Source organism: Zeus faber, assembly GCF_960531495.2.
Source record: "Zeus faber genome assembly, chromosome: 3".
NCBI lineage: Eukaryota > Metazoa > Chordata > Actinopteri > Zeiformes > Zeidae > Zeus > Zeus faber.
In genome coordinates, this window is record NC_137190.1 from 13,696,593 (window position 1) to 13,722,828 (window position 26,236).

Genomic DNA, 26,236 nt, shown 5'->3' on the forward strand with positions numbered 1-26,236 from the left:
CCGCAATCGGGCGGAATCGGGGTGGAACTGTGGGACTCAGGGTCTCGGTCTGGGAGCGGAGCGAGTGGGGGAGAGAGTTATGAGGGAGGGATGAAAGGAGAGGTGGTGGAGGAGGAGGAGGAGGGTGTGAGTTTTGGCTAATCTCTGGGATGTTAAACACAGTAACCAGGCGATTTAACCAACACGGGGAAAAGAAAGGAACCAAAAATTGAGTTCTCTCTTTCTTGGTCACGCACGTGTTGGCTGGTGTTCCGTCATTGTCAATTTCTTGTGTAGTCTACAGCTTACATTAGGGAGCCACAGCGATTCGTGTGCATTGTTAAAGTTGACGGTATAGGACCTTGCATGTATATGACCTTTCATTTGTTGAGATCTTTTTTTTTTTTTTTCTGTTCTTTTACAGGTTGTATTTGTTGTTTATTATTAGGTTTAGTGTATATCGCCATGTTTTTTATTGTTTACAGTTCACTGTAAATTTTTCCATATATTGCCATGAACTTTTTCATATGTAACACAGGTAAATATGGCGCCCTTAAAGGATAGATTTGCCATTTTTCCACCCAGACCTTAAAATGAAAGTTCAACCGTTCACAGCAACAACCTGGCTGAGACGTACCACCCTGCTGCAGCTTCTCAGGAAACAGGAATCACTATATTGTCAGAACGTCTTAATGTTATACTGGAAAACAAATGGTCGCAAACCATGAATTTTACCTGGTTTTTGAAGGTTTTATTCAAGACACTGTCTTAGTGTATTACTGGTTTTTTTTTATCTCCCATTGCACTGCATTCAATCCCAGTGAGAATGGTGGTAAGAGGTAAGTCTCTCATCAGCCAACGCTCTCAGCGAGGTTATGAACTACGAACAGTTATTAATGACGGTCTCCGGCACTTTATCAAGGCCTGGGTTGGAGAGCAGCGTCGCGCTCCCTGACGCAGACGGACGCGGATTCCCCAAACGTGCGCGCCTGCAAATGAGGTATTTGCAAGTAAACGTATACGCCGGCCGAGTCGCGACCTTGGAAACCTCCCAGCGTCTCTCCCTGGGGGACGTCTCGCGCCTCGCCTGGTTTTGCATTTGCTAAAAAGACGGAGGGGCGGGTCGCCGAGAGGAAACGTGTCGCGGGGGGGAGATGGGATGTGAAATTGAGTCGGTGTCGCTCTGGAATGTGCTTGTCGTCTATTTAACAGTCGAGGGGGCCGCAGAGACTTTCTGTTGTTCTTTCATTTACATCTAATTTATCCATTTGGCAGCCTTTGTTGTCCCTCTCTTTCACACACTCCTCTTTAACACCCCCCACACTCTCTCTTTGCCCTCTCTCTCTCTTGCTCTCTCTCTCTCCACCTCTCTCGCTCTCTCTCGCTCTCTCTCTCTCTCTCTCTCGCTCTCTCTATCTCTCTCTCTCTCTCTCTCTCTCCCTCTCTCTCTCTCTTGCTCTCTCCCCTTCTCTCTCTCGCTCTCTCTCTCTCTCTCCCGTTCTCTCTCTCTCTCTCTCTCTCTCACAGGAGATTTATTCAGCCATGTAGTCTCACTGATACATGGAAGATAAAATCACAAGCAACAAAATGAATCCACCCATTACAGCTTGTCTCAAACATACACATTGAAGCAAACAACAAACACAGCAAACAAACACATTTATTTCATTCATTTATGAATTTTTATCTCATTCAATTAATTTATTCTATTTAATTTATTCTGATTTAATTCTCAAATTTTTAAAAGTATTTCTCTTCACAAAACGTAATGCACAACTGCAAATGGTTTTATGAATATTTGTTTTTATATATATTTTTTTTACACATTGTCACACACTAATTATCTGTCCAAACTAATTTTACACATTAACACACACTATAGCTAAACTTAAAAAGAAACTATGGTGATTCATAGAAATTGTTCTACAATTTCAGCAACTTGACCTTCCCCAGTTCAGTCTAAATTGGATGGTTGGAGGAACTCTGACCATTCCTGTGATCTGTTTTTTTTTAAATTATATTTTAACTCAAAAAAAAATCAAAGAAATAGATATCCTGTAAGTTTGGTGTTAATACTACCCAGGACCCATAATCATATACTACACATATTATGATATATATCATTATTATAATATTACTTATATAATATTTTATATATATATAATAAATATATATTAATTAATTAATTATTATTATTATTATTATTATTATTATTTTTATTATTGTTAATAATAGTAATAATAATATGTATTATTATTATTATTACTATAATTATTATTATACAATTTTACAATTATATATAATAACACACATAAAAACAGATATATTGAACTTTAACATTCATTTCGTTAATTTATACATCCTAGAAAGCCAGTTCTATAAATCCAGTTAATGCACGTCATTGTTTTATTGTGTCATCTTAACGGCTCACAGCCTCAGACTGTTAATCCGTTCTACTCCAATTGTCAAGGATCATGCGTCCCATTGCTATCAGTTCTGTACTTTACACAGAAGGAGGGGTAGAGGTGGAGAAAAGAGACAGAAGGGGATCATTACAGAGTAAAAATGAAGTCAGGAGTAAAATAGAGCAAGAAAAGGAGAGGTCCACGTAAAGTAAAACACACACACACACACACACACACACACACAAACACACACACACTAGAGACCTGCCGTGAATAAAATGTTCTTTTTCTCTTCATTGGTTCATCCCTCTAGCCTTCTTTCCTTTGTCGCCTCCCTTCCTCACTCCTCCCTTCCATACCCTTCCCTACCCCCCTCCCCTCTCCTCTACTCATCTCCTTCTACGCCTCTTCATCAACCCCTCTGCTATTTTAATTTTCTCCACACATATACTCAAACCTTCCCACTTTCAGTCCCCCTACCTTCTCTCCATCGCCCAACTCTCAACCACCCCCCCCCCTCCCTGCATCGACCACTCCACACCCCCCCCCCCTCCCTCCTTCCCTCCCTTCTCTGTAATCAACACATCTGTTCTTCCATCACTCCTCTCATCACTTCATTTCAGACGGGCCTTGTAAATTGACTCCGGTATTAAACTGGAGAGTGCCAGACACATAATCAGACATTTATTCATTTTTTATCAACTTTTCCGAGCAAGTACAAAAATCCCCTCCTTTTATCTGGTGTCAGGATCCAGGATGCAATCCTGAAAAAGGCATTATCGTAACCCTAACCTTTCCTCCCAAACAGTCCTCGAGTGACAAGTGGACGAAGCCACGGGGGAAAACTGCGGTCGAATGGGTCGAAATAGGTGCCCGAGTAAATGTGGCGGTCTGATGGAGGAAAAAAATTGAAAGAAAAACTGTGTGTGTGTGTGTGGGTGTGTGTGTGTGTGTGTGTGTCTGTGTGTCTGTGTGTGTGTGTGTGTGTGTGTGTGTGTGTGTGTGTGTGTGTGTGTGTGTGTGTGTGTGTGTGCATGCATGCGTGTGTGCATGCGTGCGTGCGTTCGTGCCTGTGCATAAATGGTTTAATAGGACACTGGGATCACCAGGACATATGACACCGATTATGAGGACATATTAGTGTCCTCATAATCCAAAAGGCTTAAAAAAAAAAAAAAAGATTTGATATTAAAAAAAATAATAGAAAAGGGAAAAGGAGAAAAAGGGAAAAGACTGAAATATAAAAGTAAAAAAGTTGGTCCTTGTTAACAGCTAGTCGAAGTCGACTTTCATGACAGAAAAATCTAAAATCATGCAAGTGGTTCTGCAACTCCTAGTATGCCTTTGTGTGTGTGTGTGTGTGTGTGTGTGTGTGTGTGTGTGTGGTTAGCATGCACGTGCATGCGCACGCGTGTATGCATGAGTGTGTGTGTGAGAGGGCACTTGTGTGTGCGCATGTGTGTGCGTTTGCGTGTGTGCGTGTGTTCGTCCGTTCGTTTGTGTGTGTGTTTGTTCGCGTGTGTGTGTGTGTGTGTGTGTGTCTGCGTGCGTGCTTGGCGTACCTTGCGGACATTCATCCAGTATCCTATGATGCGGTCGGTGGCCTCGGGGTCTCTCTGCGTCCACTGCAGGTTGTAGGAGTAGTTGTTCCCTTTCAGGATGCGGATGGGGTTGGGCGTGTCAAAGTAGAACTCTGCGTTGTAGGGCCTCGCTACAGGACGGAAAGAAAGAGAGAGAGAGAGAGGGAGAGAGAGAGAGAGAGAGAGAGGGAGAGGGAGAGGGAGAGGGAGAGGGACAGTGAATTCACGGACAGTGAATAAGACTAAGAAGACAGCTTGTTGGAAGCCTATTGACTCATTACTCAGGATGATTTGAATTTTCTGGAAGAAAAAATAATAATAAAATAAAAACACGCCTGGAGTTGTTCTTGGAACAGGCCACGGAAATAAAAAACGTCATTGACGGATGGCTTTTAAAAAAAGATATCTGGCCCAAACCGATTATGAATATTTACGGCCATATAAATGATGGTTCTGTGTAAGTGGTTTGGGTACTGTTCAGAGAGAGAGAGAGAGAGAGAGAGGGAGAGAGAGACAGAGAGAGAGAGAGAGAGAGTTGGAATTTTACAAACTCACATCATTTATTTGCGAGGTGCTCAAATTACACAGACACACTTAAAATAAGAAACATGAAAAAAAATCTATGCAAAACAAAAACAAGGAAGAGAAAATGATACGTACATGAAAAATGTAACACAATTACTAAATAATTAAGCAAAGAAACAAAAACAAAACGCATGAATGGATAAATAGATGAATGAATAAATAAAACAAATCCCGAACAGCAGTTCACTTCATTTTATTTCGTTTTTTCTTCTGAGAGTGACGCAGTGCATCATAACAACAACCCTGCAACATGAATATTCAGCAAACACAGAGGACGCGCGCTGGCCTCACCGGACACGTTGAAGGTGCAGGTGGACGTCCCCACCACGTTGCTGACTCTGCAAACGTAGGAGCCGCTGTTGTTGGGTTCCAGCTTGAACTTGAGCTCGGGCGCCTCGTTGGGGCCGGGCGGGGCCGCCGCGAACGGCTCGTTGTTGCGGAACCAGCCCACGCCGGTGAGGCGCGGCGGGTTGAAGCGCAGGACCGCGCAGCGCAGCGTCACCAGCTGGTAGTTCCTGGAGCGCACGTCCTGCTCCACCGGGTCCAAGATGGGGGGATCTGGACGCGGGGAAAAAAAAGAATTAACAAATAAAAGCAAATTAAAACAAATGTGGCCCGTTTACAGGAAGGTAGAAAACCCAGCGAAAAAATTGCTTTGATTTGAAAATGTATGAAGCAAGGGTAGTTAGGTTTATGATATATATATTTTTTATTTGATCAGCTATGCCAGTATTATTGTTAGGATTTATTAGGAGTGTGTTTTCGTTCATTGAAAACATAGTTCAGCATTATTTTCTTTATAAAAATTCACTCTGACTTGTTATTTTCATGAATTTTCATAGAGGTGGAAGATTCCAAATCCAGAAAATAAAAATGATGTTTCCATGTTTTTGCTCCAGCCCCGCACTATTCCACTCAGTAGTTGAACCTCTGGGTTGATTCACCACTGACTAATCACCTATAACATTTATAATATATCTAAGTATTATACCTCCCATTAAACTTCAATCTGATATTCAAATACACAATGACTCCAAAACTTGGAGTGGATTTTCCACCTCTGAATTTGAATATCTGTCATAAACTATCTCCCTAAATTCCCATCTGTCTCTGGTATCAAATCCACAGGGTTGACAAAGTGCAATTAAATAATCGTGCTCCCCAAAAATGGACGGATAATCACGACAAAAAATCGTGATCGCAGTACTGAGCAAAATAATCATGAACGTCATCTCAGCCGTGACGGTGCAGCCCGACTCACTCCTGCCGCGGGGGAAACGTTCTCTGAGATGCCGCCGGACGCCATCGGCCGTGTGACGCGCTGGAGGAACGTTGTCATCAAGAGCAATCAGGCCCGTCTCCGAGGCCCGGGCCCCAACCCCCGCTAACCGGCCGTAATTAACCTGTCAGCGGCTCCGCGTGGCTCCGCGGCTCCCTGAATAACCGCCATTACCCTCGGGTCAGGAAGACGCAACACAGCGAAATTACTGTGCCACAAATCACAAGCTAGCTCACCCCCAGCTAATCACGCATATATTTGCTTGGGCTTTTTAGCGGCGGGCTAACTATGACGAGAGGCCGAGTCGGGGACCCGGGAGGCGATGTTTATCAGACACAGATCAAGGTTTTTCTTGTGTGTAATTATGTTTTAATCCGTGTTAGCCGTGTAATTTAGACGGACACAGATTGAGACGGACAGATAGAGGCTGCAAAGGGGAGCGGAGGACAAGGAGTGAGGGACGGAAACACTGAGTGAACAGAGTTGAATTTAATAACACCGATGCACCTGCACAGGATTTCCCAAATTACGGTTGCGACACTTAGGAACATCCGCTCCCCAGCCAACCTGATGCTCTACCCAGAATAAAACATTGAAATGGGTTGAGGACCGATGTATTATTACGCACAGCCACTGGATTAGAGGACTAGTTTAACATTGGCACATAAACCAATGACCTTATATGAGGCGTTTTGGCAGTTGTGGGGACTTCCAAAGGGGAACTAGGAACTGGGGAGGTCCCCCGAGAACCAGATACCGTCAATGGATTATTTTTCTGGTTGCATTTGCATTGCACTGGAGCTCTGAAGTGACATCAGCCAACGGGTTCCAGTACAACCTCCGTGTTCCTTATGGTATTTACTCCGTAACTTTCACCGATTTCACCTTGTCCTTCCACAAAAAATCTGTTTCTAAACACATTTGGGGGCGATAAATAAGCAATCCAGTTGCTGAATCTTCCTCTAAAATAAAAACAAATGAAATAAATACATCTACATCTTTTGTTTTTACTGGTTATTTTTCACCGGCGTGGACTTGACCAATCACCGTGCACTTACATCACTGAAGGTTCCTCTTGTGCCGGTGAGTCCCTGCCCTGGGGTAGGAGCTAAAAAGGTCTCTCAGAACGGCGTTTTAAGAACTACGAACGTTCCTATTTCCTGCAGTGTGGACCAGGAAAAGGGGACGGTTCCTCCAAAAGTTCTTCGAACTACGAAAAAGTTCCTGCGGTGCGAAAACGCCTTCTATTATGGCAAATGATCTCCCCAGGTTCACAATGAGGGCAATGAGGGTTTTAATCCGAACTACAAGAGGACACACTGTACGTACGACATAATGCATATATTTCCTCTAGATGTCACCCTTTTCGTCATCCCAAGTCTGGTCCTTTTCTTTGCCGAATAAAAGGTGTTACCATCCAACCCACAACCAATGTAATGTATGTATTGAAATGCCATTTGGTGTCGGTTCTGGTAAGACCAGCCGTGCTGCCTTTCACCCTTATTTAATCGAAGAGACAATAGAGAAGACCTCAATCTACCCAGGGCCATTCCAGGACCAGCTCTTTCTTGGAACAATAAAGAACTCTTGTGTCATCCCAAATCCTGTTCCATTTGTTAGGCATTCAAACAGCCAGTGTTACTGCAGCCACGTGGCTTAGCACCTTTTCCACGTCCGGTGTCAGATGAGGGCTGGAAAAACCAAAACGGTATTAAGTGTTTCGGTTTCCACGCAAAGACCCCTGTGACCGCTTTAAACGCAGGTGTGGCTTTTTCTGAGCTCCGGCCGCTGCCCGATCCCATGTTGGGGCTGATGGATAGATGGGGAGTCACAGGTCATACTGTAATCCCTGGACCTGATTAGTGTACGGTCACATTCCCTCCCGCTGCCCACGGCCACACGCACGCATACTGATGGGCAGGTGACTTTGGAAACAGGTGGCAAGGGCAAAGGGAAAACGGGTAAACTTGGTTGGACGTGAAGGAAAACCGATGCTGGTCGACACGGATTGGCAGAAGACTCGAGAAGGGCAGAGCAAAAAAATAGAGAAAGACGGGTAAACAAGGGAAAAATGAGCATGTTCCATTGTGGTTCTTGTTTTTGGCGAGGCGTTCTACCTGGAACACATACTGCAACAAGTGAAACTGTAGGTTGAATAGGGGACATAGGAGATCAGGAGTTCTCGACGGGTGGGTCCCAGTCCAAAACCCGTCCGTAGCCAACGGGCTGGGCCAGGTGCTGGGCTTTCATTTTTGAAAGACGGTTTGCGGCTGTGCTGCCTTCCTGACCTCAAAACACAAACGCACCACATGCCACACCATGACACAGCAGCTGGTGCTCGCCAGCTCAAATTAAATCAGAGCTAATCGTATCATCCTATCATCAAATCAAAGCTAATCATCACTTGCCAGACTCGAGCTTTGCACATCCAAGCTCACGGTGAAAACATTGTGGCATTCCAAATTAGAATGGATCAAAATCGAAAACCGTTTCGGTCGTGACTTTTGACTCCGAGTAGATTTGTTTAGTGAGCCATAAAAATAAAAAAAATTCATTGACGAAATTCAAGTTTTAAATCAATTCTTCCTTTCAGCATTTGTCCTTAGCCGGTTTCTACAGCTTTTCAAACTTTTTTTCTTTTTTTGTCAATGGTGTGCTTCATGTGTGTGGTTAATGGATTTGTTAATGTGGTTGGTTAAGCCGCGGCTGCGCCAGTGTGTCTGTCTGTCTGTCTGTCTGTCTGTCTGTCTGTCTGTCTTGCAGAGAGGGATCGGCGCACGGGGCTCGTCAGCCGACCCGGCGCTAAGGGAGCGTCATCCCTCCCGCGCCCTGACTGATTGTTATTATTATTGTTTATTGTTTATCACTCCATGTCGACGCCCCAGGGCCGGAAAGACTCCGCCTCCCGCCCTAAACCGGCGCCGGTGGGTAGAGACTCCCAAAATACGATGTCGAAAGAATCCGACTCTGGAAACCCTTCCGGTGTCGCCAGTTTAGTGCCGATTCGTCAGATTTAATGAGGACGATCATAGAGACGATGGCGCTGATTAGAACGCCAGCGGGGGAATAACAGCGACGCCTTTCAGAGGGGAAGGGAACAAGGAACGCAGGGGGGGTAGGGAAGGAAGGGAGGGATGCAAAGGAGAAAAGGAGTCTTGGTAAACTGTTCCCTCATATTCATCAATGGGCCTAAAAGGGGGGGAATACGGAGAAAAAAAAAAAAAAGAAAAAGAAATAAACAACAGAACCTCTGTCTGTTTATCTCCCTCCGTCTCCCCGGACCCCCTCTCGCACCAAATCTCTACTTGTTCTTTCTCTCTTTTTTAACCCTTCTCCCTTGGCTCTCTCTCCCTCTCTCGCTCTCTCTCTCTCTCTCTCTCTCTCTCCCTCTCTCACTCCCTCTCTCTCGCTCTTGCTCTCTCGCTCTCTCTCTCTCTCTCTCTCGCTCTCTCTCTCTCTCCAGAGTGGGGTGGCCACCTGCTCCATAAATCAGCCGGGCTTCTGTAGACGCCGCCGGCCAAAAAAGCGCTCGCCTCTCGCCCAGACGATATTAGCAAGCTGCGTAAATCCTCCTGGACCCTCTCAGCTGGAGGAGGCGATGGAGGAGGAGCGGGGGTGGAGAGGAGGGAAGGGGAGGGACGGAAAGGGGAGGAAATGGGAGAGAAGACAAGAGAAGGGAGGGAAATAGAAGAGACGGGGAGGGACAAAAGGAGATGAAATGAGAGAAGGGAACGGGAGGGATGAGGAGGGAACGGAAGGGAAGAGAAGGGAAGAGAAGGGAAGAGGGGGGAAGGGGAGGGATGGGAAGGGAAGAGATGGGAAGGGAAGATAAAAGAAGATGAGATGAGAGAAGGGAACGGGGTGGAAGAGAAGAGACAGGAATGGAAGGGGAGGGAAGGGGACAGATGGAGGGCGAGAAATGAAGAGGAGAGGAGAGAAGACAATGCAGGGGAGGAGAAGAACATTTAAGGGAAGAGAAGTGAATAGATGAGAAGAGAAGGGAAAATAAGAGGGGATGAGAGAAGAGAAGAAAACAGAAGGGGTGGGGGAAAATAGGGGCGACGAGAGGAAATGAGAAAAGAGAGGGGGGTGGAAGAGAAGCACCCGGAAAGAATGGCAACAAAGGAACGGAAGAGGAACGAGAAGAAGGAGAGAAGGGAACAGAGGCGGAGGGAGGGGATGGGTCTGGGAGGGAAAGGAACAGAGGAGAGGAGAACGGAGTGGGAGAGAGAGGGGGAGAAGCAGGGAGACAGGGGGAGGAGACCGGGACGGAAGAGAAGAGAGGATGAGGAAATGGAACAGAGAGGAGGGGCAAGGTGAAGAGGAGGGAACGGAAGAGAAGAGAAGAGAAGAGAAGAGAAGAGAAGAGAAGAGAAGAGAAGAGAAGAGAAGAGAAGAGAAGAGAAGAGAAGAGAAGAGAAGAGAAGAGAAGAGAAGAGAAGAGAAGAGAAGAGAAGAGAAGCCTGTTCTGTGCGGTTTTATTTTTGGAGGCACTTAGTCTTAGTTTAGTCGTCAACGGAGCCTCGCCCTCCGTGTCGCCAGGGGCGCTCTCTTTTTGGTTACTGGGAACAATGGAGGAGAGGGGAGGTAGAGCGCAATCTGGGCGTTTTGTGGAGTTGACGAGAGGAAGGACAAGGATTTGGAATGGTTTGTTTCTTTGTGTTGTACACTGAACCTATAATGGATATGTCCTGCCTGGGTTTGTATTGTCAACAGAGCACATAAAAGACCAAAACCTTCAATAAATGCCCCCTTCTCAGAGTATCAGGGTCAGCCGGAGGGCAAGGATTTTTCTAAATTTATTTCAAAAATATTGTTGGAACTTTTGAGAAGAAAGTCGACGTGTTGCACGTAGAAGTCGAGAACAACTGATGGAAAAAAAGGAACAAACCTGAATTTGTTTGATTTTAAACCGATTTCAGTTCCTCAAGTTTGTAAAGCTCCAAAAGACATTGACCACAAAGAGTCTGCAGGTCTCGACAAACTGGATCCTCATCTCTTAAGGGTGGCGGCAGATATTAGCGCTGAGCCCATTACTCATATTTTTAATTTGAGTCTTCTATCCTCCTCAATACCTAAAAATTGCAAAGCTGCCTATATTCACCCCTTACTTAAAGGTGTAGATCAGAGTTGAACAACTACCGTCCGATTTCCAAACTCTCAGTCCTGGCTAAGATCCTTGAATCCTAGGAAAATTCACAGTTATAAGATTTTTTATTTGATAATAACATTTCAACAATTTTTAATCTGGTTTTCAAACAGGCCACAGTGCCAATGCTGCTGCTACCGTTGTGACAAATGATCTCATTGGTGCCTTGGACAGAGCACAGCATTTGCACTGCCTTATTTGTGCATCTCTCTAAGGCATTTGATTCAGTGGACCACGAATTGCAGCTGAACAAACTTTCGGTCCTGGTTTTATATAAATCTATATATCTTGATGTATAGAATCATTTCAGAATCATTCAACGGTCTGAGGACTCGGACTGTTAAATGGTTCTGAAATAATTTTATCGATCAAACTCGGTGTTTCAATGCAGAGGGCCACAAATCTGATTTTCTTGACATAACTAAAGGTGTATCCCAGGGTTCCCTTTTGGGACCTATTTTATTCTTTATTTTTTATAAAAGCCTTCGCTAAGGACATATAAGCAACAATACACTTCTATGCTGATGACACTCATCTATTCGCGTCCCCTCACAGAAAAGGCGGTGCAAGAGCTTCGGACTGCATTTCAGTCATTACAAACTGCTCTGCTGAGCTAAAAATTGGCAAATTAAGTTCATGGTCTTCTCAAAAGCGTTGCTTGATGATTTCAGCATTTTCATATTGATGGGAAATCCATTGAAAGGGTGCCTGCGTACAAGTACTTCGGCATATGGAAAAATGAGAAGCTTTTATTTAATGTACATATTGCTCCTCTAGTCAGGAAGCTCAAATTGAAGATTGGCTTTAATTTAGAAATAAATCTGGCTTTACTTTCAATGCAAAGAAAAAACTTGTGGAAGTTACTTTTCTGTCTGTGATTGATTACGTTGACATATTGTATACGCAAACAGCCCTCTCCATTTTACCAAGCCTGGATTTAGAGTAACATGCATCTCTACATTTCATTACTGATGTAAACCCACTCGCAGACAACAGCAATGGTAAATTGTTATCTATAAAGCGATACTGGGTAAACTCCCAGATTCCTGCTGTGCATTACTCTATCTCAGCTCTGGTGCTTTTTGTTGTACCCCAGGTTTTGACAGATCTGGGGAAAACTGCATTTTCTCACTATGCACCTTGAGTGTGGAATAATCTACAAAAAGATCTAAAATGAGTCAAATTTACATCCCTTGATGAATTTAAGGGCATCAAAAAGAATACGGTGATGGAGGCATGTGGCTGTTTTTCTTGAGAGGCCACTGTGTTTGAATAGCTGTTCTTCTGTTTTATTGTGGATTTTTGTATATCAAGTTGTATATGTTGGATTTCAATATCATGTGATTTTATACGACTGCAACTCGGCCATGTCTCTCTTGATAAAGAGATTTTTGATATCAATGGGACTTCCTGGTAAAATAAAGTTTGAAAAAAATATTGGAGGGGAAAAAAAGAAGTTGAAATGCATTATTGAGAAAAATGTAAAAAATAACCTTGATAAAGAAAGTCAAAATACATTTCTAAGCAAAGAAAACAACCTTGAATGTGGGCTTTTTCATTTTTGGACAACAATGGAGTTCGATGATTTCCAAGATGCTACAATTAACCTCTGATATTTGCGGCAAATATTTTTGACAAAAGAAAGTGCTCTCTATGTCAGGAACACCGTCCCACTGCATTAAAACTTCTCTTGTTTCAATTAGTGTGACATGTAATTGCTGGTCGCTGTTTCTGTGAATGGAGTAGCAGAGCATGACTAATCCTAAATCAAGTTGTATTGTGGCTGCTTACACAATGTTTTAAATCCTTCTTGCAAAGTTCAATAAAAATTCAAGCCTGGGGAGCACACCCTTTTTGTTGGTGTTTGTTTTTTTTTGTTTTGTTTTTTTGCAGGGGGGATTTCACATTATTATAATGGATTATAAGCTATGAATTTACACAGTTGAAGATAAAACAAAAGCTTTGAGTTCATGCTAAGTTTCTTTTTGAGAATGTAAAAACACTATAGTTGAGCACACTTGAAGTCATGGCTTTATTTTCAAATAAAAAAGTATCTTGCTCATTTCACAAATTTCTGTTTTGTGGAATCACTTTAGAAAATCCTGTCACAAAGACCAACAGATTAGAGAAGGTCATCAGCGTCTAAATCAATCAATGTCTTGGGCCACCAACCATGCCTAGGTTCAGTTACACTTTGGGTGAAGTGCCCTAAAGATTCTTGCCTCTGGGCTTGAGGAATTCAAAAGCGAGGTAGCGCTCATGGAATCTCTGGAGTTGGCCTCAAGAAACCCAGCCCCCATGTTGTTAACAGGGAGGAAGTGGCCCCCAAATAAGGAGGTTCAGCAAGACAAGTCAGCCCAAAGACTTGGACATCTTGGATCGGGGGAGAAATGGCCTTGTTCTGAAAAGGTGGTAGGACTTCTTGACAGTGTCGCTAATACAGTAAGATTGAAAAGCACTTTTGAATATTCGTTCGCCACTGAACGCAGACATTTTCTCAACTTACCGGAGTATATTCTGCGATTGCTTTGTCCTGCAGCCGCTATGTTAAACCAACTTGCTGTCCGAGGAAAAAGAAAAGAGGCAAACATGCTGGTATCCTATACAGATCTCAGACGAGATACTGCAATCCGCCTTTACAGACCATTTTACTGGCAAATGTTCAATCCCTGGACAATAGAATGATCCAACTACACGCACGGATTAACTTCCAGTGGGACATTGCGAACTGCCGCGTGCTGGCGTTTACTGAGACCTGACTGGATCCTACGGTGCCTATCTCGACCATTACCCCGGCTGGATTTGCCATCTTCCCGCAGGACAGAACCACAGAATCAGGTTAATGGAGACACGGGGGGCGTCTGCATTATGCTTAACTCTTGCTGGGGTTGAGATGTTGCGATACTTTCAACACATTGCTTAACAGACCTGGAGCTATTAATGTAAAAGTCAGTCCCTTTTACCTCCCTCGGGAATTCAGCTCCGTAATAATCATAAGAGTCTACATACCTCCGCAGGCGGATAAACGCATGCGCTAAAGGACCTAAACAGAGTAATTAATGGACTAGAGAAAACTCCCCCTGAGACAGCTTCTATTGTTGTTGGCGACTTTAGTATGGCCAATATGAGGAAAGGTTTGCCTAAATATCACCAGCACATTATCTTTCCGACCTGTGGTGATCAGACTCTTTACAATTGTTATTCTGCTATTCCTGAATCACTACCGCCATAGGACTGACTTCCGTCATCATGAAGTGCTTCAAGCGGCTAGTCAAAGACCACATCCGCTCCATCCTTCCTGACACCTTGGACCCCCTTCAGTTTGTATACTACCTCAACAGATCTACAGACGAGGCCATCGCCCTGACAGTACACGGTGGCCTGTCCCACCTGGACAAGGGAAACATGTGAGGATGATGTTTATAGATTACAGCTGAGCGTTCAACACCATTGTGCCCACTAAGCTGGTCCCCAAGCTCTGGATCCTGGTTTTTAACACTTTTGCAACTGGATCCTGGACTTCCTGGCGGGCAGCCCCTGGTGGTGAGAATGGGAAACCTCACCTCCTCTGCACTGACCCTGAGTACCAGAGCCGTGAGGGGCTGCATACTCAGTCTTATCCTGTGCCCAATGTTCACCTATGACTGTGTGGCCACACGCACTCTTACGTCATCCTCAAGTTTGCAGATGAAGACCACCATACTGGGTCTCATCTCTAACAATGATGAGACCGCCTACAGAGAGGAGATCAGCATCTTTAAAACATAGTGCCAGGACAACAACCTCTCTCTTAAAGTCTGCAAGACTAAAGAGATGGACTTCAGGATGCAGCAGGGGAGGGGTCATGCCCGCATTCAAATCGATGGAGCTGAAGTGGAGAGAGTCTCCTGCTTCAAGTTCCTTGGTGTGTTCATCAAAGAGGACCTTACTTGTCAGGGCAAGAAGACTAGGCGGTGAAAACTATGCAAAAGTGCCTACTTCCTGTGGAGACACAAGAAGTTTGGCATGTCTGCCAAATTTCTCACCAACTCCTACAAATGCACCATTGAGAGCATCCTCTCTGGCTGAATTACTGCCTGGTATGGCAGCTGCTCGGCTGCTGATCGCGAGGCCCCCCAGAGAGTGGTCAAGACATCATTGGCTGCCATTCCCCCACCTTGCAAGGCATCTAACACACGCGATGCCTTAGGAAAGCACAGAAAATCATAAAGAATACAGCCACCCAGAATATGGACTGTTCGTGTTGCTGCTGTCTGGTAGACATAACCAGAACATTCGGGTATGGACTACCAGACTCACAAACAGCTTTTATCCCCTGGCCATCAGCCCTCTTAATCACTACCTACTGATTTCTATATATGCTGTGGTCACTTGTATATTCATTGTAAATCACCCTGTCTAATGTACATATTCAGTGGCACACCTCCACTTTATATTACAGTATTTAATATATTCATTTTTACATTACACATTTTACATACATTTTTCCCTGGAGCCGCTGCTTGTGTTTTATAATTATTATTTTATTATGTATATGTTTTTTTCTATTTTTGCCATATTCTTGATATTTTTGCCCTCATTTGCTGACTATTTTTTAACAATTTAATCTGACTTTGTATCACTGGCGTCATTAGAAAAGCAGGGATAGTTGGTGAGGTGGGAAGGCACTAGGAGGAGAAAGAGCTTCGCGAAAGAGTTGAGAGATGTGGAAGCAAGCATAACTGACCAGCTGAAGACAAGGCCCACACAAGGAAATCAACCTGGAGGACAAATCAAGACCCCATGTGCCTCACTGAGGTCGTTCAAAGTAGGTGCAGGTGAGAAAGTGAGAGTGTCAGTCACAACAAAGTGGAAGTTGCTAAACAATTCCTGCTTCCATTGATGCTTACATTGTACTGATAGTCCTAATTTTGGTAAGAAAATGTCTCCTCTATAAAAAAAAAACATTGGGTTTGCTCAGTGGAAGTAATGAAATTCCTTAGTTCTTTAGTTCATACATTTTTTGATACTTCACAGCACTGTTTGTTATGATTTTGCTCCCACATCAAACATTCCATTCAAAGTGAGTGGCGGCACATCCATTATATTTTATATCAAACAACTGCATTTTTCAGATCAGCCCACTGATTAATTCTCTGTGGTTACCCACGACCCGCAAATTATCCTGTGACTCTGGCGCTGTCCTGTTGTTCTTATAGGAACGGTCTCCAGTGTGTGTTCGTGGAGTTGTTCATAAATCCTTTGCAGAGCTTTTTGACTTGATACAGTGGCTTCTTTAACAAAATAACCCCCAAAGGTACTCCAAAGGTACTCCAAAAGTACTCCAAATAGTAACTGTCGAAGCTGGAGCTTCGAGATAGAGCAAACCTGCAGATCCAGTTAGAATTCCAATAAAAATGAGATTTAATCATACATTAATGTTCAACGAAAGTGGCACTTCAATATGATTAACAAAACAAAATATATTAATCCCGAATTCTTTCTTTCAGTTTGTGACAATGATCGTCGTTTGCGGTAATTGTTTGTGATCAAACGGATCAGATTGTTTGTTCTGCTTCCCGTCTAACTTGGATTCTCTCACTGGCCTTCCACTTATTAAAGAGACACTCCCAATTGCCAAACAAAAGGGGAGTCTTTCTTGAGGTGAGTATATACTGGTAATCCAGGTAAGTAAAACATTAATATTCCGATTCACACTTCCACAAGCCATAGCAAACCGTAATTCCATATTTCTGTTTTTCTTTACATTTTCAAATCATTGTCAAGTCAATTAAAAGGTCATTGTGGCTCCACCAACACCACTAACAGGAAAAATACCACAAACAAAGGTAATCGAATCAAATAAACCGTTGGACAAAGACGCCGGATTAATGTGCTTTACTCTCGATTTTCTTTTTCGGACAGTGCAGTGTGTAGTTCCAGCAGATTGTTTGTCAAAAAAAACGTAACTACCTTCACCGGGGGACTTTGCAAATGACAATTTCACATACGCTGCCAGGTGATTCTACACCTGTCTCTCTGAAAGCGGCAGAATGAGACATCTGGTGTTTTCCGACGGCGTTCCAGAAACATATTCTGTAGCTGTCCTGGTTTGCCATCCATCAAGATCTCTAGATTTCTATGGACCGCCCAGTCGCTGGTACCGGCTGGACAGCAGGACTGGACAGTACTCCCTGTAGGATTGAGGGTGCTATAGATGGCAGTAGGTCTCAGTCAGTAGGTTCTCATCTACCGTCAACAATTACATTGTAAAATATATGTGTTATTAGTCATATGCTGGGTATGCATGGATACTACACTAAGTATTTTATTCTATTGATCTTATAGACTCAGTTTAACTTTTTTGTTGCTTTCCTGGTATGGAAATCTATCGAACGTGGGAAAAGTGGCCAGTGCAGCATCTCACCTTATCAGACATTTATGACTGACATTTCCTGCAGAAGGCACTTGGGCACTTCGGTCAATCTTGGCCAGTTCTGACCCTCTTTTAAAGAATTTGACATTGTTCCCTCAGGACGGAGGTACAGTTTGCCCCGGGCAAAGTGCAATAGGTACAAATTGTTCTTTGTCCCTAAGGCAAAAATTTGCACACTACCAGGTAGCCCTTTCCTTTCCAACCATTTCTTACAGCTTGATGCTGTGCATGGATAGATACTTACACTAACGAATACCAATTGGATCCTTCATGTCTTACTTGTATGTCCTACTGTTCTCATTGTTTGTATTATTGTGCCTTTTGCTGCAAACTCAATTTCTCCTTGAGGTACAATTAAGATCTGAACCGAACCAGTAGCTGTAGAAGACCCGTCTGTACTTACACTGCACGTTGAGCTGGACCTGAGCTTCTCGCCGTTTGATGTTCAGACCGTTGTACGGCGCCGTCTGGCAGCGGTACGCCCCCATCATATCCCGGCTGACGTTTGTGAGCCTCAGGCGGCCGTCGCGTGTCTCCACCACGGGCTTCCCGGAAGGCATGGGGAGGTCCTTGTCCATCCGGGACCAGAGGACAGGCGGCCTTGGCTTCCCTTCCAGCAACAGGCAGACCAGGTCCACTCTGCCGCCCTCCCTCACGCTGACCACCTGGCCCCCTGCCGGCAGCTTCAGCACTGGAGGAATGACTGTAAAACCGGACGGAGTGTTGGAGAAAAGTGCAGATTGCAAATTAAAAATCATTCTAATTTTATTGGATATGAAGGCATCAACTATTCACTTTAAAATATTTTAAAAAATCACACAAAAAAAGAGAGATACATTGGCAGAGGACAAGGCCAGGAAGTGAAGGGAAAAGTGAAGCAGATTCTGACATGAACAAGGTCACTTTTATTGGACACTAACTTGGTAAACATGCAACGAGGGACGCATAAATAAAAGACCAGCGCTGCTCACAATAGGGTTAAATTTAACTGCAGACGTATGGACAACTTTATATATATATATATATATATATATATATATACTGTACATATTCTCATAACTCTCTGGATCATTGGATCTCTCTGGATTTATCCTTGGAGTCAAGGGTAAAAGAGACATTTAGAAGAGATTTATTTTTACCGAAGACAAATGACCTTAGTTCAAAAAATGACTTTGGAAAATATTTTGCGGACCAAACATAGTTGTCAGGTGAGTTAGGTCATCTCATGAAAGCTCTGATTCTGTGACTCTTATCTACTGGGACTCGGAATTCATAAAAATCTTACCACGAGAGTCACAATTATGACAATTATTACAATTATCATCGTCTGATCGCAATTGTTTGAGCTGATCGCAATATTTTGGATTTTAAAGTGGTTGAGGTTCCTCAATCATTACATTTCTGTCCAAATTTAAGGGGAATCTTAAGCCAATGTTAGAAATGTTGCAACAAATGAAAAGTTAAATTTTGAGTTTAGATCAGTTGGGTTGAGGCAAATAAAATGTTTAGCCAAATTATTGTGTTCCAATGTTGAATAAATGGCTCCGTAATGCTGATGTGTATTGTGACACTATTATAAGCTATTATGTATTACCCACTGATATACTGGGATATCAGTGGGTAATAATGTAAGAGTAATGTCATAACACTGTAGACATTGTAATCTTCTTCTTCTTCTTCTTCTTCTTCGTCTTCTTCTTCTTCTTCTTCTTCTTCTTCTTCTTCTTCTTCTTTCGGCTGCTGCCGTTAGGGGTCACCACAGCGGAACATCTGCCTCCATTACCTTCTGTTCTTGCAATTATTTTGTAAAAACATAGTAATACGTCATACCTATTGCCATCCAGGCCCTTACTATATTATACATATTAATTCGTTCCGTAAAATATATCCGTACGTGTACTTATATTTTATACGGACAGCCTTAATAGCAACCATACTGCCACGTGGCAGAAGCTTCTTAACTTATCCTGTCCTGTGCATAGAATCACACTTATTCTTAATATATTTATATATTTTTGTTTTTTATTGATCTATTTCTTTTTCTGTATTTGGCATTTTTTGTTGTTTTATTCTTTCTTTTTTTTTTCTTTCAGAGCGCTAAGCTTTTTTCTTTTTATGCAAATAAAGCGTTAAACTATGCACCGATCTCCACCACAACAAATCCCTTATGTATAGGAATGTATTTGGCCGATTAAAACGATTAAACAACAAAAACAAAAAAAAGACCCTCCAAATCCCGCGTACCGCTGCTCTGGGAGATGTTGACGTCCACGCGCAGCTCGGGCACTCGGCTGCCGGGGAAGTTGGCCACGCAGCTGTAGGTGGCCAGGTCGCGGAACTTCATGTCCACGATCTCCAGGCTGCTGGTGCCGGGCGCCATGTCGGGGTCGCTGCGCAGCAGGATCAGGCTCTCGGTGTTGAAGACGGGGGCCGAGTTCTTGTACCAGGTGTAGTTGACCTTGTCCTGCGGAGTGGCGTCGGCGTGGCACGACAGCTTGAGGTCCCGACCCATCTGGATGCTCTCGCTGTCCTTGTTGGAGTCGGGCGTGATCTGGAAGGTCAGGTTGCTCATTGCTAGCGGCGGGCGGATGGTGGCGAGGAGGAAGAGGGAGAGGGTGAGGATGAGGGAGGTGGAGAAGGCAGAGAAGGAGAAGACGCGGGTTGAGAGGTGGAACATTGGGGGGTGAAGCCCAACAAAAACAAAACAAAACACAAAAAAAAAGACATTTGAGAGGAAACAGCAAAGGGGGAGAAAGTTTGTTGAAAGACTGGTAATTGGGAGTGTAACAAGAAGAAGAAGAAGAAGAAGAAGAAGAAGAAGAAGAAGAAGAAGAATGGCGCGAAAGCCGAAAAAAAACCCGTTGTTTAAAGGGAAAAAGTTGAAAGAAATTCAAAGACAAGGAGAGAAGCAAACGGGGATATAGTAAATTAAGGGAAAAGAAAAAGAAAAATGAATCTCTCAAAACAGGAGGAACAGGGAGGAATAACAAAATCAAGGACAAAGAGTAACCGCTCACACAGTCACATTTAATTTACACTTTCAAAGGCTGCACCCTCCCCTCCACCCCTGCTCCTGCGCCTCCACCCCCCGCTCCACCGCCTCCACTCCAACAGACTTCAATAGACCCGAATCCCAAAAAGCCTCTTTCGGGTTTCGGGCCCCTCTGCAGGTGGAGGACACAGGTGGGGAGGAGGAGGAGGAGGGGGAGTGGAAGAGCTTGTCAAGGGGCTGTTTGGGCGGAGCGGGGGGTGGTGTTTAGTGAAGCCAGATGCTTAACACAGAAACCTGAGAAACACTGGGGTCATCGTCCCCAGGAAGCGAGGGAGTGGATATACATGAGTGTGTGTGTGTGTGTGTGTGTGTGTGTGTGTGTGTGTGTGTGTGTGTGTGTGTGTGTGTGTGTGTGTGGTTCCATGTGCACTTTTAACTACATTATCTACATGTGCCCGTGTGTGTGTGCGTGTGTGCGCGTGTGGACATGATGTTTTTTGTTGTGTATGTGTTCTTATGACTGTGTGTGTGTGTGTGTCTATATGGGTGTGTATGTAAATGTTTTAATGTGTCTATGTGTGTACATCACGTTTGAGCATGTGTGTGTGCATGCACATGTGTTTGAGTGTGTGCGTGTGGGTACATGTTTGAGTGCGTTTGTGTGTGTGTGTGTACATGGACGTGTTTGAGTATTCAAGTGTGTGTGTACTGTATGTACGTGGCTCCGTTCCTCTGTGTGTATGTCCATGATTGAGTGTGTGTGTGTACATGTTTGAGTGTACGTGTGTGTGTGTGTGTGTGTGTGTGTGTGTGTGTGTGTGTGTGTGTGTGTAAGTACACGTTTGAAAGTGTGTATGTGTGTGTGTGTAAGTACACGTTTGAAAGTGTGTGTGTGTGTGTGTGTACGTGCCTGCGTGGGTAGGTGCGTGCGTGTGTGTGTGTGTGTGTGTGTGTGTGTGTAAGTACACGTTTGTATGTGTGTGTGTGCGTGCATGCGTGGGTGGGTGCGTGCGTGCGTGCGTGCGTGCGTGTGCCCGTGTGTGTGTGCCACCTGTCCTGGTGTGACGGAGCGTTCAGGCCCATTAAGCTTACAGCAGAAATCCATCCAGCATACGTTCTCCACCACGTTAACTAACGGTGGAGGCTGTCGCTAATTGCTAACACTCCAGTCTGACTAATTGGAGCGAATAAAGATGATTAAAAGGGCTAAAAATAGCCGCGGGGAGAGAGGAGTGGAAGGCTTTTGTTTTACGCCACGGGAATGAGAGCGGAGGGGAGCGCTGCGTAATCCTTCCACTCGGACAAGATTCCACTGCAGCCCCTGCTAACGACGGATCGAGCGCCTGTATGTATCCAACAGCAAAAAAAGAAAAGAAAATACAAAGGAAAAACGCAAAAAAAAAATACTGCGGGTGAACGGTTTCAATATTTGCATTTAGAAGTATATGTGACATTGATTATCTGCAGAGTTAAAAATCAAAATTTAACCAATCTTGGCTTTTCTGCACAGTTAGATATAAAGGTTTGTCCATTATTTGTAGCAAAAAGTATATTTCCCCCCCAAAAAAAATCACCCTTGCAGGTATGTTTCCTGAATTTCCCCCCGGGAGATGAATAAAGTCGTGTCTTATCTTACGTCATACTACTTGCTCCTGGTGGTATTTTCATTGAAATATGGAGTGAGTTTTTGCACTGAATGCAGATTGTGGATTTGTCCCCCATTAATTGAATTGAACTCCTGATAAAGGGATGGAGCCACATATGCTTCAATGAGAAAAGGCTGAAACCTACTTATGTACTACTTGATACCTATGAATAATACTTGAAATATGGAGTGAGGTTTCGCACTGAACGCAGATTGTGCATTGGTCTCGCATGAATTGCATTGAACTCTTGATGGGATTGTGGAGCATCCAGTACTGACAAAAGGCGCTAAGCTGCCTACATAGTATTGCACTTGATATACTAGAATACTACTTGAAAAATGGAGTGAGGTTTTTCACTGAACGCAGATTGTGCATTTCTCCAGCAGTACCTGCATTGAACTCCTGATGGGAGTATGGAGCGTGGAGTATGAGGAAAAGGCTGCAACCTACAGTTAAACTTGAAAAAAAAATCCATACTATTTCACCAAGTTTACCTCGTTTCTGATCTTAAAAAGGGACAGAGGCACAAAATTACAGGTAATAAATCGACACATCCAAGAAATCACAGAGCAACGGACCGGCAAACACGCGCTTTCTATCCCACTCACTTCTGACCACGAGGTTGACGTTCCTGCGGGCCGGGTTGCCCACGTTGTTGACAGCCGTGCAGTTGTAGAAGCCGGCGTCGGCGGACGTGACGGCGCGCAGGATGAGCGAGCCGCCCCGGACCTGGGCGCTGAGCGGCAGCGAGCCCGGGTAGCGGGACCACGCCACGGTGGGCGGAGGGAAGCCCGCCGTCACCTCGCAGGTCAGCGTCACGTCCCGCCCGGGGTCCACCACCAGGGTCTCGTTGACCGACAACCGCAGGGCCGGGGGACCTGGGAGGAGGCAGGGATGGGGTGAAAGTTGGAACCCAGAAACGAGCATTTCATGTCTTGAAGATGCTGAGGTTTGTCATATCGACTATTTTGCAATTGTAGGAAAAAAAAAAATGTCTTATGATGTGACCTTGAGACAAAACACCAATCAACTCTTCATTATTCCTAAGTTCTCAAGATCAAAGTATGTTCTTCATAATAGAGCGGTCTATCATTATTTCGGGGTTGTTTTTTTTTCCTGCAGCATCGGATGATGTAGTGTATTGTTAGAACCCTGGTGCAAACATTCATCTTCAACAAACTCTCCTTGGACTATATTGAATTTAACCTCTTGCAAAGTCACCATCATCATTTTGGGAGCTGTGTTATACAGCTGTGTATAGTGTAGTGGAGGGAGGGCGGGAGTGGACCCCAAAACACAGCAAAAATATCCTGAAATACAAACGATGTGAGAGTTGACGTTTGTCTGTTTCTATGCTTCTGAATGAGTCTTTGTATGTCTATGTATCACCTAATGTGTGTGTGTGTGTGTGTGTGTGTGTGTGTGTGTGTGTGTGTGTGTGTGTGTGTGTGTGTGTGTGTGTGTATGTGTGTGTGTGTGTGTGCATATTCAAATGCTTTTCTGTGCTACGTATATATAAGTGTGCGTGAGTGCACACATAGGAGACCATGTGTTATTCAGTGCACAACACCAAAAGCTAAACACCAAAAGCGATCTCAATTCCCTGGCTCTCTCCTGCCATATCTACCTAATGCAGCTCTGTCCAGACTAATTCCCTACAGATGACGGTACACAAATAGAGCAGCATGACCCGAAACAGGAGAACCCCAAGTACAGGAAGGAAAAGATTAAAAAAAAAAAATGCCGTCCCAGGCGAAAATTGATCGCAACTCTGCACTTGTGCCGGAGAAAAGGGCACAGGATAAACATTACGGCATGAGGGAGCAAAACAGGAAAATGGGCAAAATAAAAGCGTGTGCGAGGCTGAAGATTGAGAAAAGGGTGAAAATACAACACAACAGGAGACTCATGGTCTAATCGAAGGCGAGGATGGAGGATGGAAAAGGGAACATACCCCCCCAGACCCCCAGAGCCGGATCAGAATCTGGGCTTGCAGACTATGCAGAACCCTCAGGACTAGTACTGAGTATAGTAGGTTATTACTGAAAATATATAGTCATAACTATATAGAAATAAGAAGAAAACTTATTCTGGAGGTTAGATGAAGATCAAGATGACGATGATGATGATGATGATGATGATGATGATGATGACGATGATGATGATGATGATGATGGTTATTGTTATTATGTTATTATTGTTGTTATTGGTTTTTTTTATTAATTTAATTATTATTTTTACTTTTCATTATTATTAACATTATTGTTATAATTTTTAATTAAAATATTGAAATGTAATTTTATTTGTATTTTATTAAAAAAAAAAAAATTTCATTTGAGAGGTGTATTTTTTGTATTTTTTGTCTAAATCCATCTTGCAGGTCATTCTAATGGGCTTGGAGCATTGATGGCCCTGGCTTCAATCACTATTGGTTATTGACCTGGCTCTCAGTGTACATTAAAGGTGATCAATAAATTATTTAGATCAATTTAGGTATATCAGGAAGAAAGTTATGAGGAAAAAAATTGAGCAGTGTTGCTATACCAGTCTGTGTTCTTATTTAAGTTAAGAAAAGACAAAAAATTGAATCCAAGCTTATTTTTGGTTCTGGCTGCAGACCTAAAAGAGACTCTAGTGCTCGTTCCAATGTGCCTGGCAGGAAAATATATAGAGATTATTATTGAAGTCAATGGTAATAACTTGCAACACTTGTTTTAGTCTGTAGATAATACATTTGGATAAATTTGTAAACTCAAAATGTTTTTTGTCAACAGACTTCCCATTTGATGACAGCCTGCGAATATAGCGACAAGAGAAATAGTAGAAAGCATGTTGATTTTGAATTTCCAATATATATAAACAAATGTGCTATTGTCTACTCGACATTATTTCTCCACAGAAAAGTTTAAGACGTTTTGAATGTTTTGACAAATGGGCTCTATTTATATCCGGTGAATACCAGAATGAGCCTGACATATCAGTGTATCGCATAAACTACACCAGGCACGGTTGTTTTCCAGCGTAATTACAGAGATAAAGGTCAAACCAATAACCTTTTGGCACCATTTACTGCTGTTCCACTAAGCAAGCAAGTTAACTTTCCGCACTAATTTCTCCAGTTATGTGGAGGCTCTGCTTTGAATTGCGGTGTATGTTGATGCTGCTCAGTGACATATTCAAAGAACACCTACCCCTACCCCTACAACTACACACACACACACACACACACACACACGCACGCACACACGCACGCACACAGGCACGCACACACACACATACACACACACACACACACACACAATAAACCATAAATTCAACAACACCTATTTTGTTATTCATTCCAATCCAGCATAAAAGACGGCTATGAATAATCTCTAATGGGCCTTCATGGCCAATAAACAAATATAACCTATGTTATGGGTGTCAGAGCCAAGTGACTTCAACACGAGGAAACGTGTTTTTTTGGGGGATGTTTATACGTAATGGAGACAGTTTCCTGGCAATTACAGGCAGAAACATCTCCCTGAAAGGCAAAGGATTCCGCCAGCTTTCCTCCAGACCCGGGTCGCCCTCTGTTCTCAGCCACGGCTCCCGTGTGCAGTCCTGCCTCAATAATGAGCCGCACTTCCCCTCAACCACCTCCTAAAATACAACTCTTTCACTGCTGGAGGTAAAAGAATTAAAACACAGATGTCGGTAAGAGCCATCTGTTATCTATAAAGTGTGTATCGGAATCCTTTGGATTATTAGTGGTTAGATTTAAATCATATTGATGGTACAACTTAAATAAGAGATTTTCACTCCCAACGTAATTTTCCATGGCAACCTAAAACTTCGAAAGGGGTGGAGGTGGTCAGAGTGAAGTAGTATGCTGGGGAGGTTGGAAGAATGTTATCTGGTTGGGAAGAGCTTGGATTATTGGATGGAAATAAGGCAAAGATTTCACTTTCAAAAGTGAAGAGTGCAGTGCAAATTGTGCCGGCCAATCATCAGTTCTGCGTACATTTAGCATCGACGGATTCAACGTCCGATTTTGAGGAGAAAAATTTAAATAAGCCAAAGCGTCTGGCGAAAGTAGTTGAATTTTGATTTTGCCAAGCCTTGGGGCGGGTTGTCTTGTGGTTAAGTTGCCGACCTTTGCCGAAATAAACGCAAAATAAAGGCTTTGATCTAAACGGCAATCAGATGTATTATGGTCATCGAAAA

At 43.6% G+C, this 26,236-nt stretch overlaps 1 protein-coding gene across 1 annotated transcript in view; it reads right to left on the bottom strand.

The window, feature by feature from the left end:
• mdga1 (MAM domain containing glycosylphosphatidylinositol anchor 1) overlaps positions 1-26,236 on the bottom strand; it is a 204,385-nt gene that overhangs the window by 44,446 nt on the left and 133,703 nt on the right. Inside the window, exons 6-10 of the mRNA XM_079998269.1 lie at positions 22,639-22,908; positions 19,637-19,966; positions 17,796-18,095; positions 4,841-5,107; positions 3,947-4,095 (exon numbers count right to left, since the gene is read on the bottom strand). Of these exons, the coding sequence (XP_079854395.1) occupies positions 3,947-4,095; positions 4,841-5,107; positions 17,796-18,095; positions 19,637-19,966; positions 22,639-22,908 (1,316 nt within the window). The remainder of the gene's footprint in view (positions 1-3,946; positions 4,096-4,840; positions 5,108-17,795; positions 18,096-19,636; positions 19,967-22,638; positions 22,909-26,236) is intronic.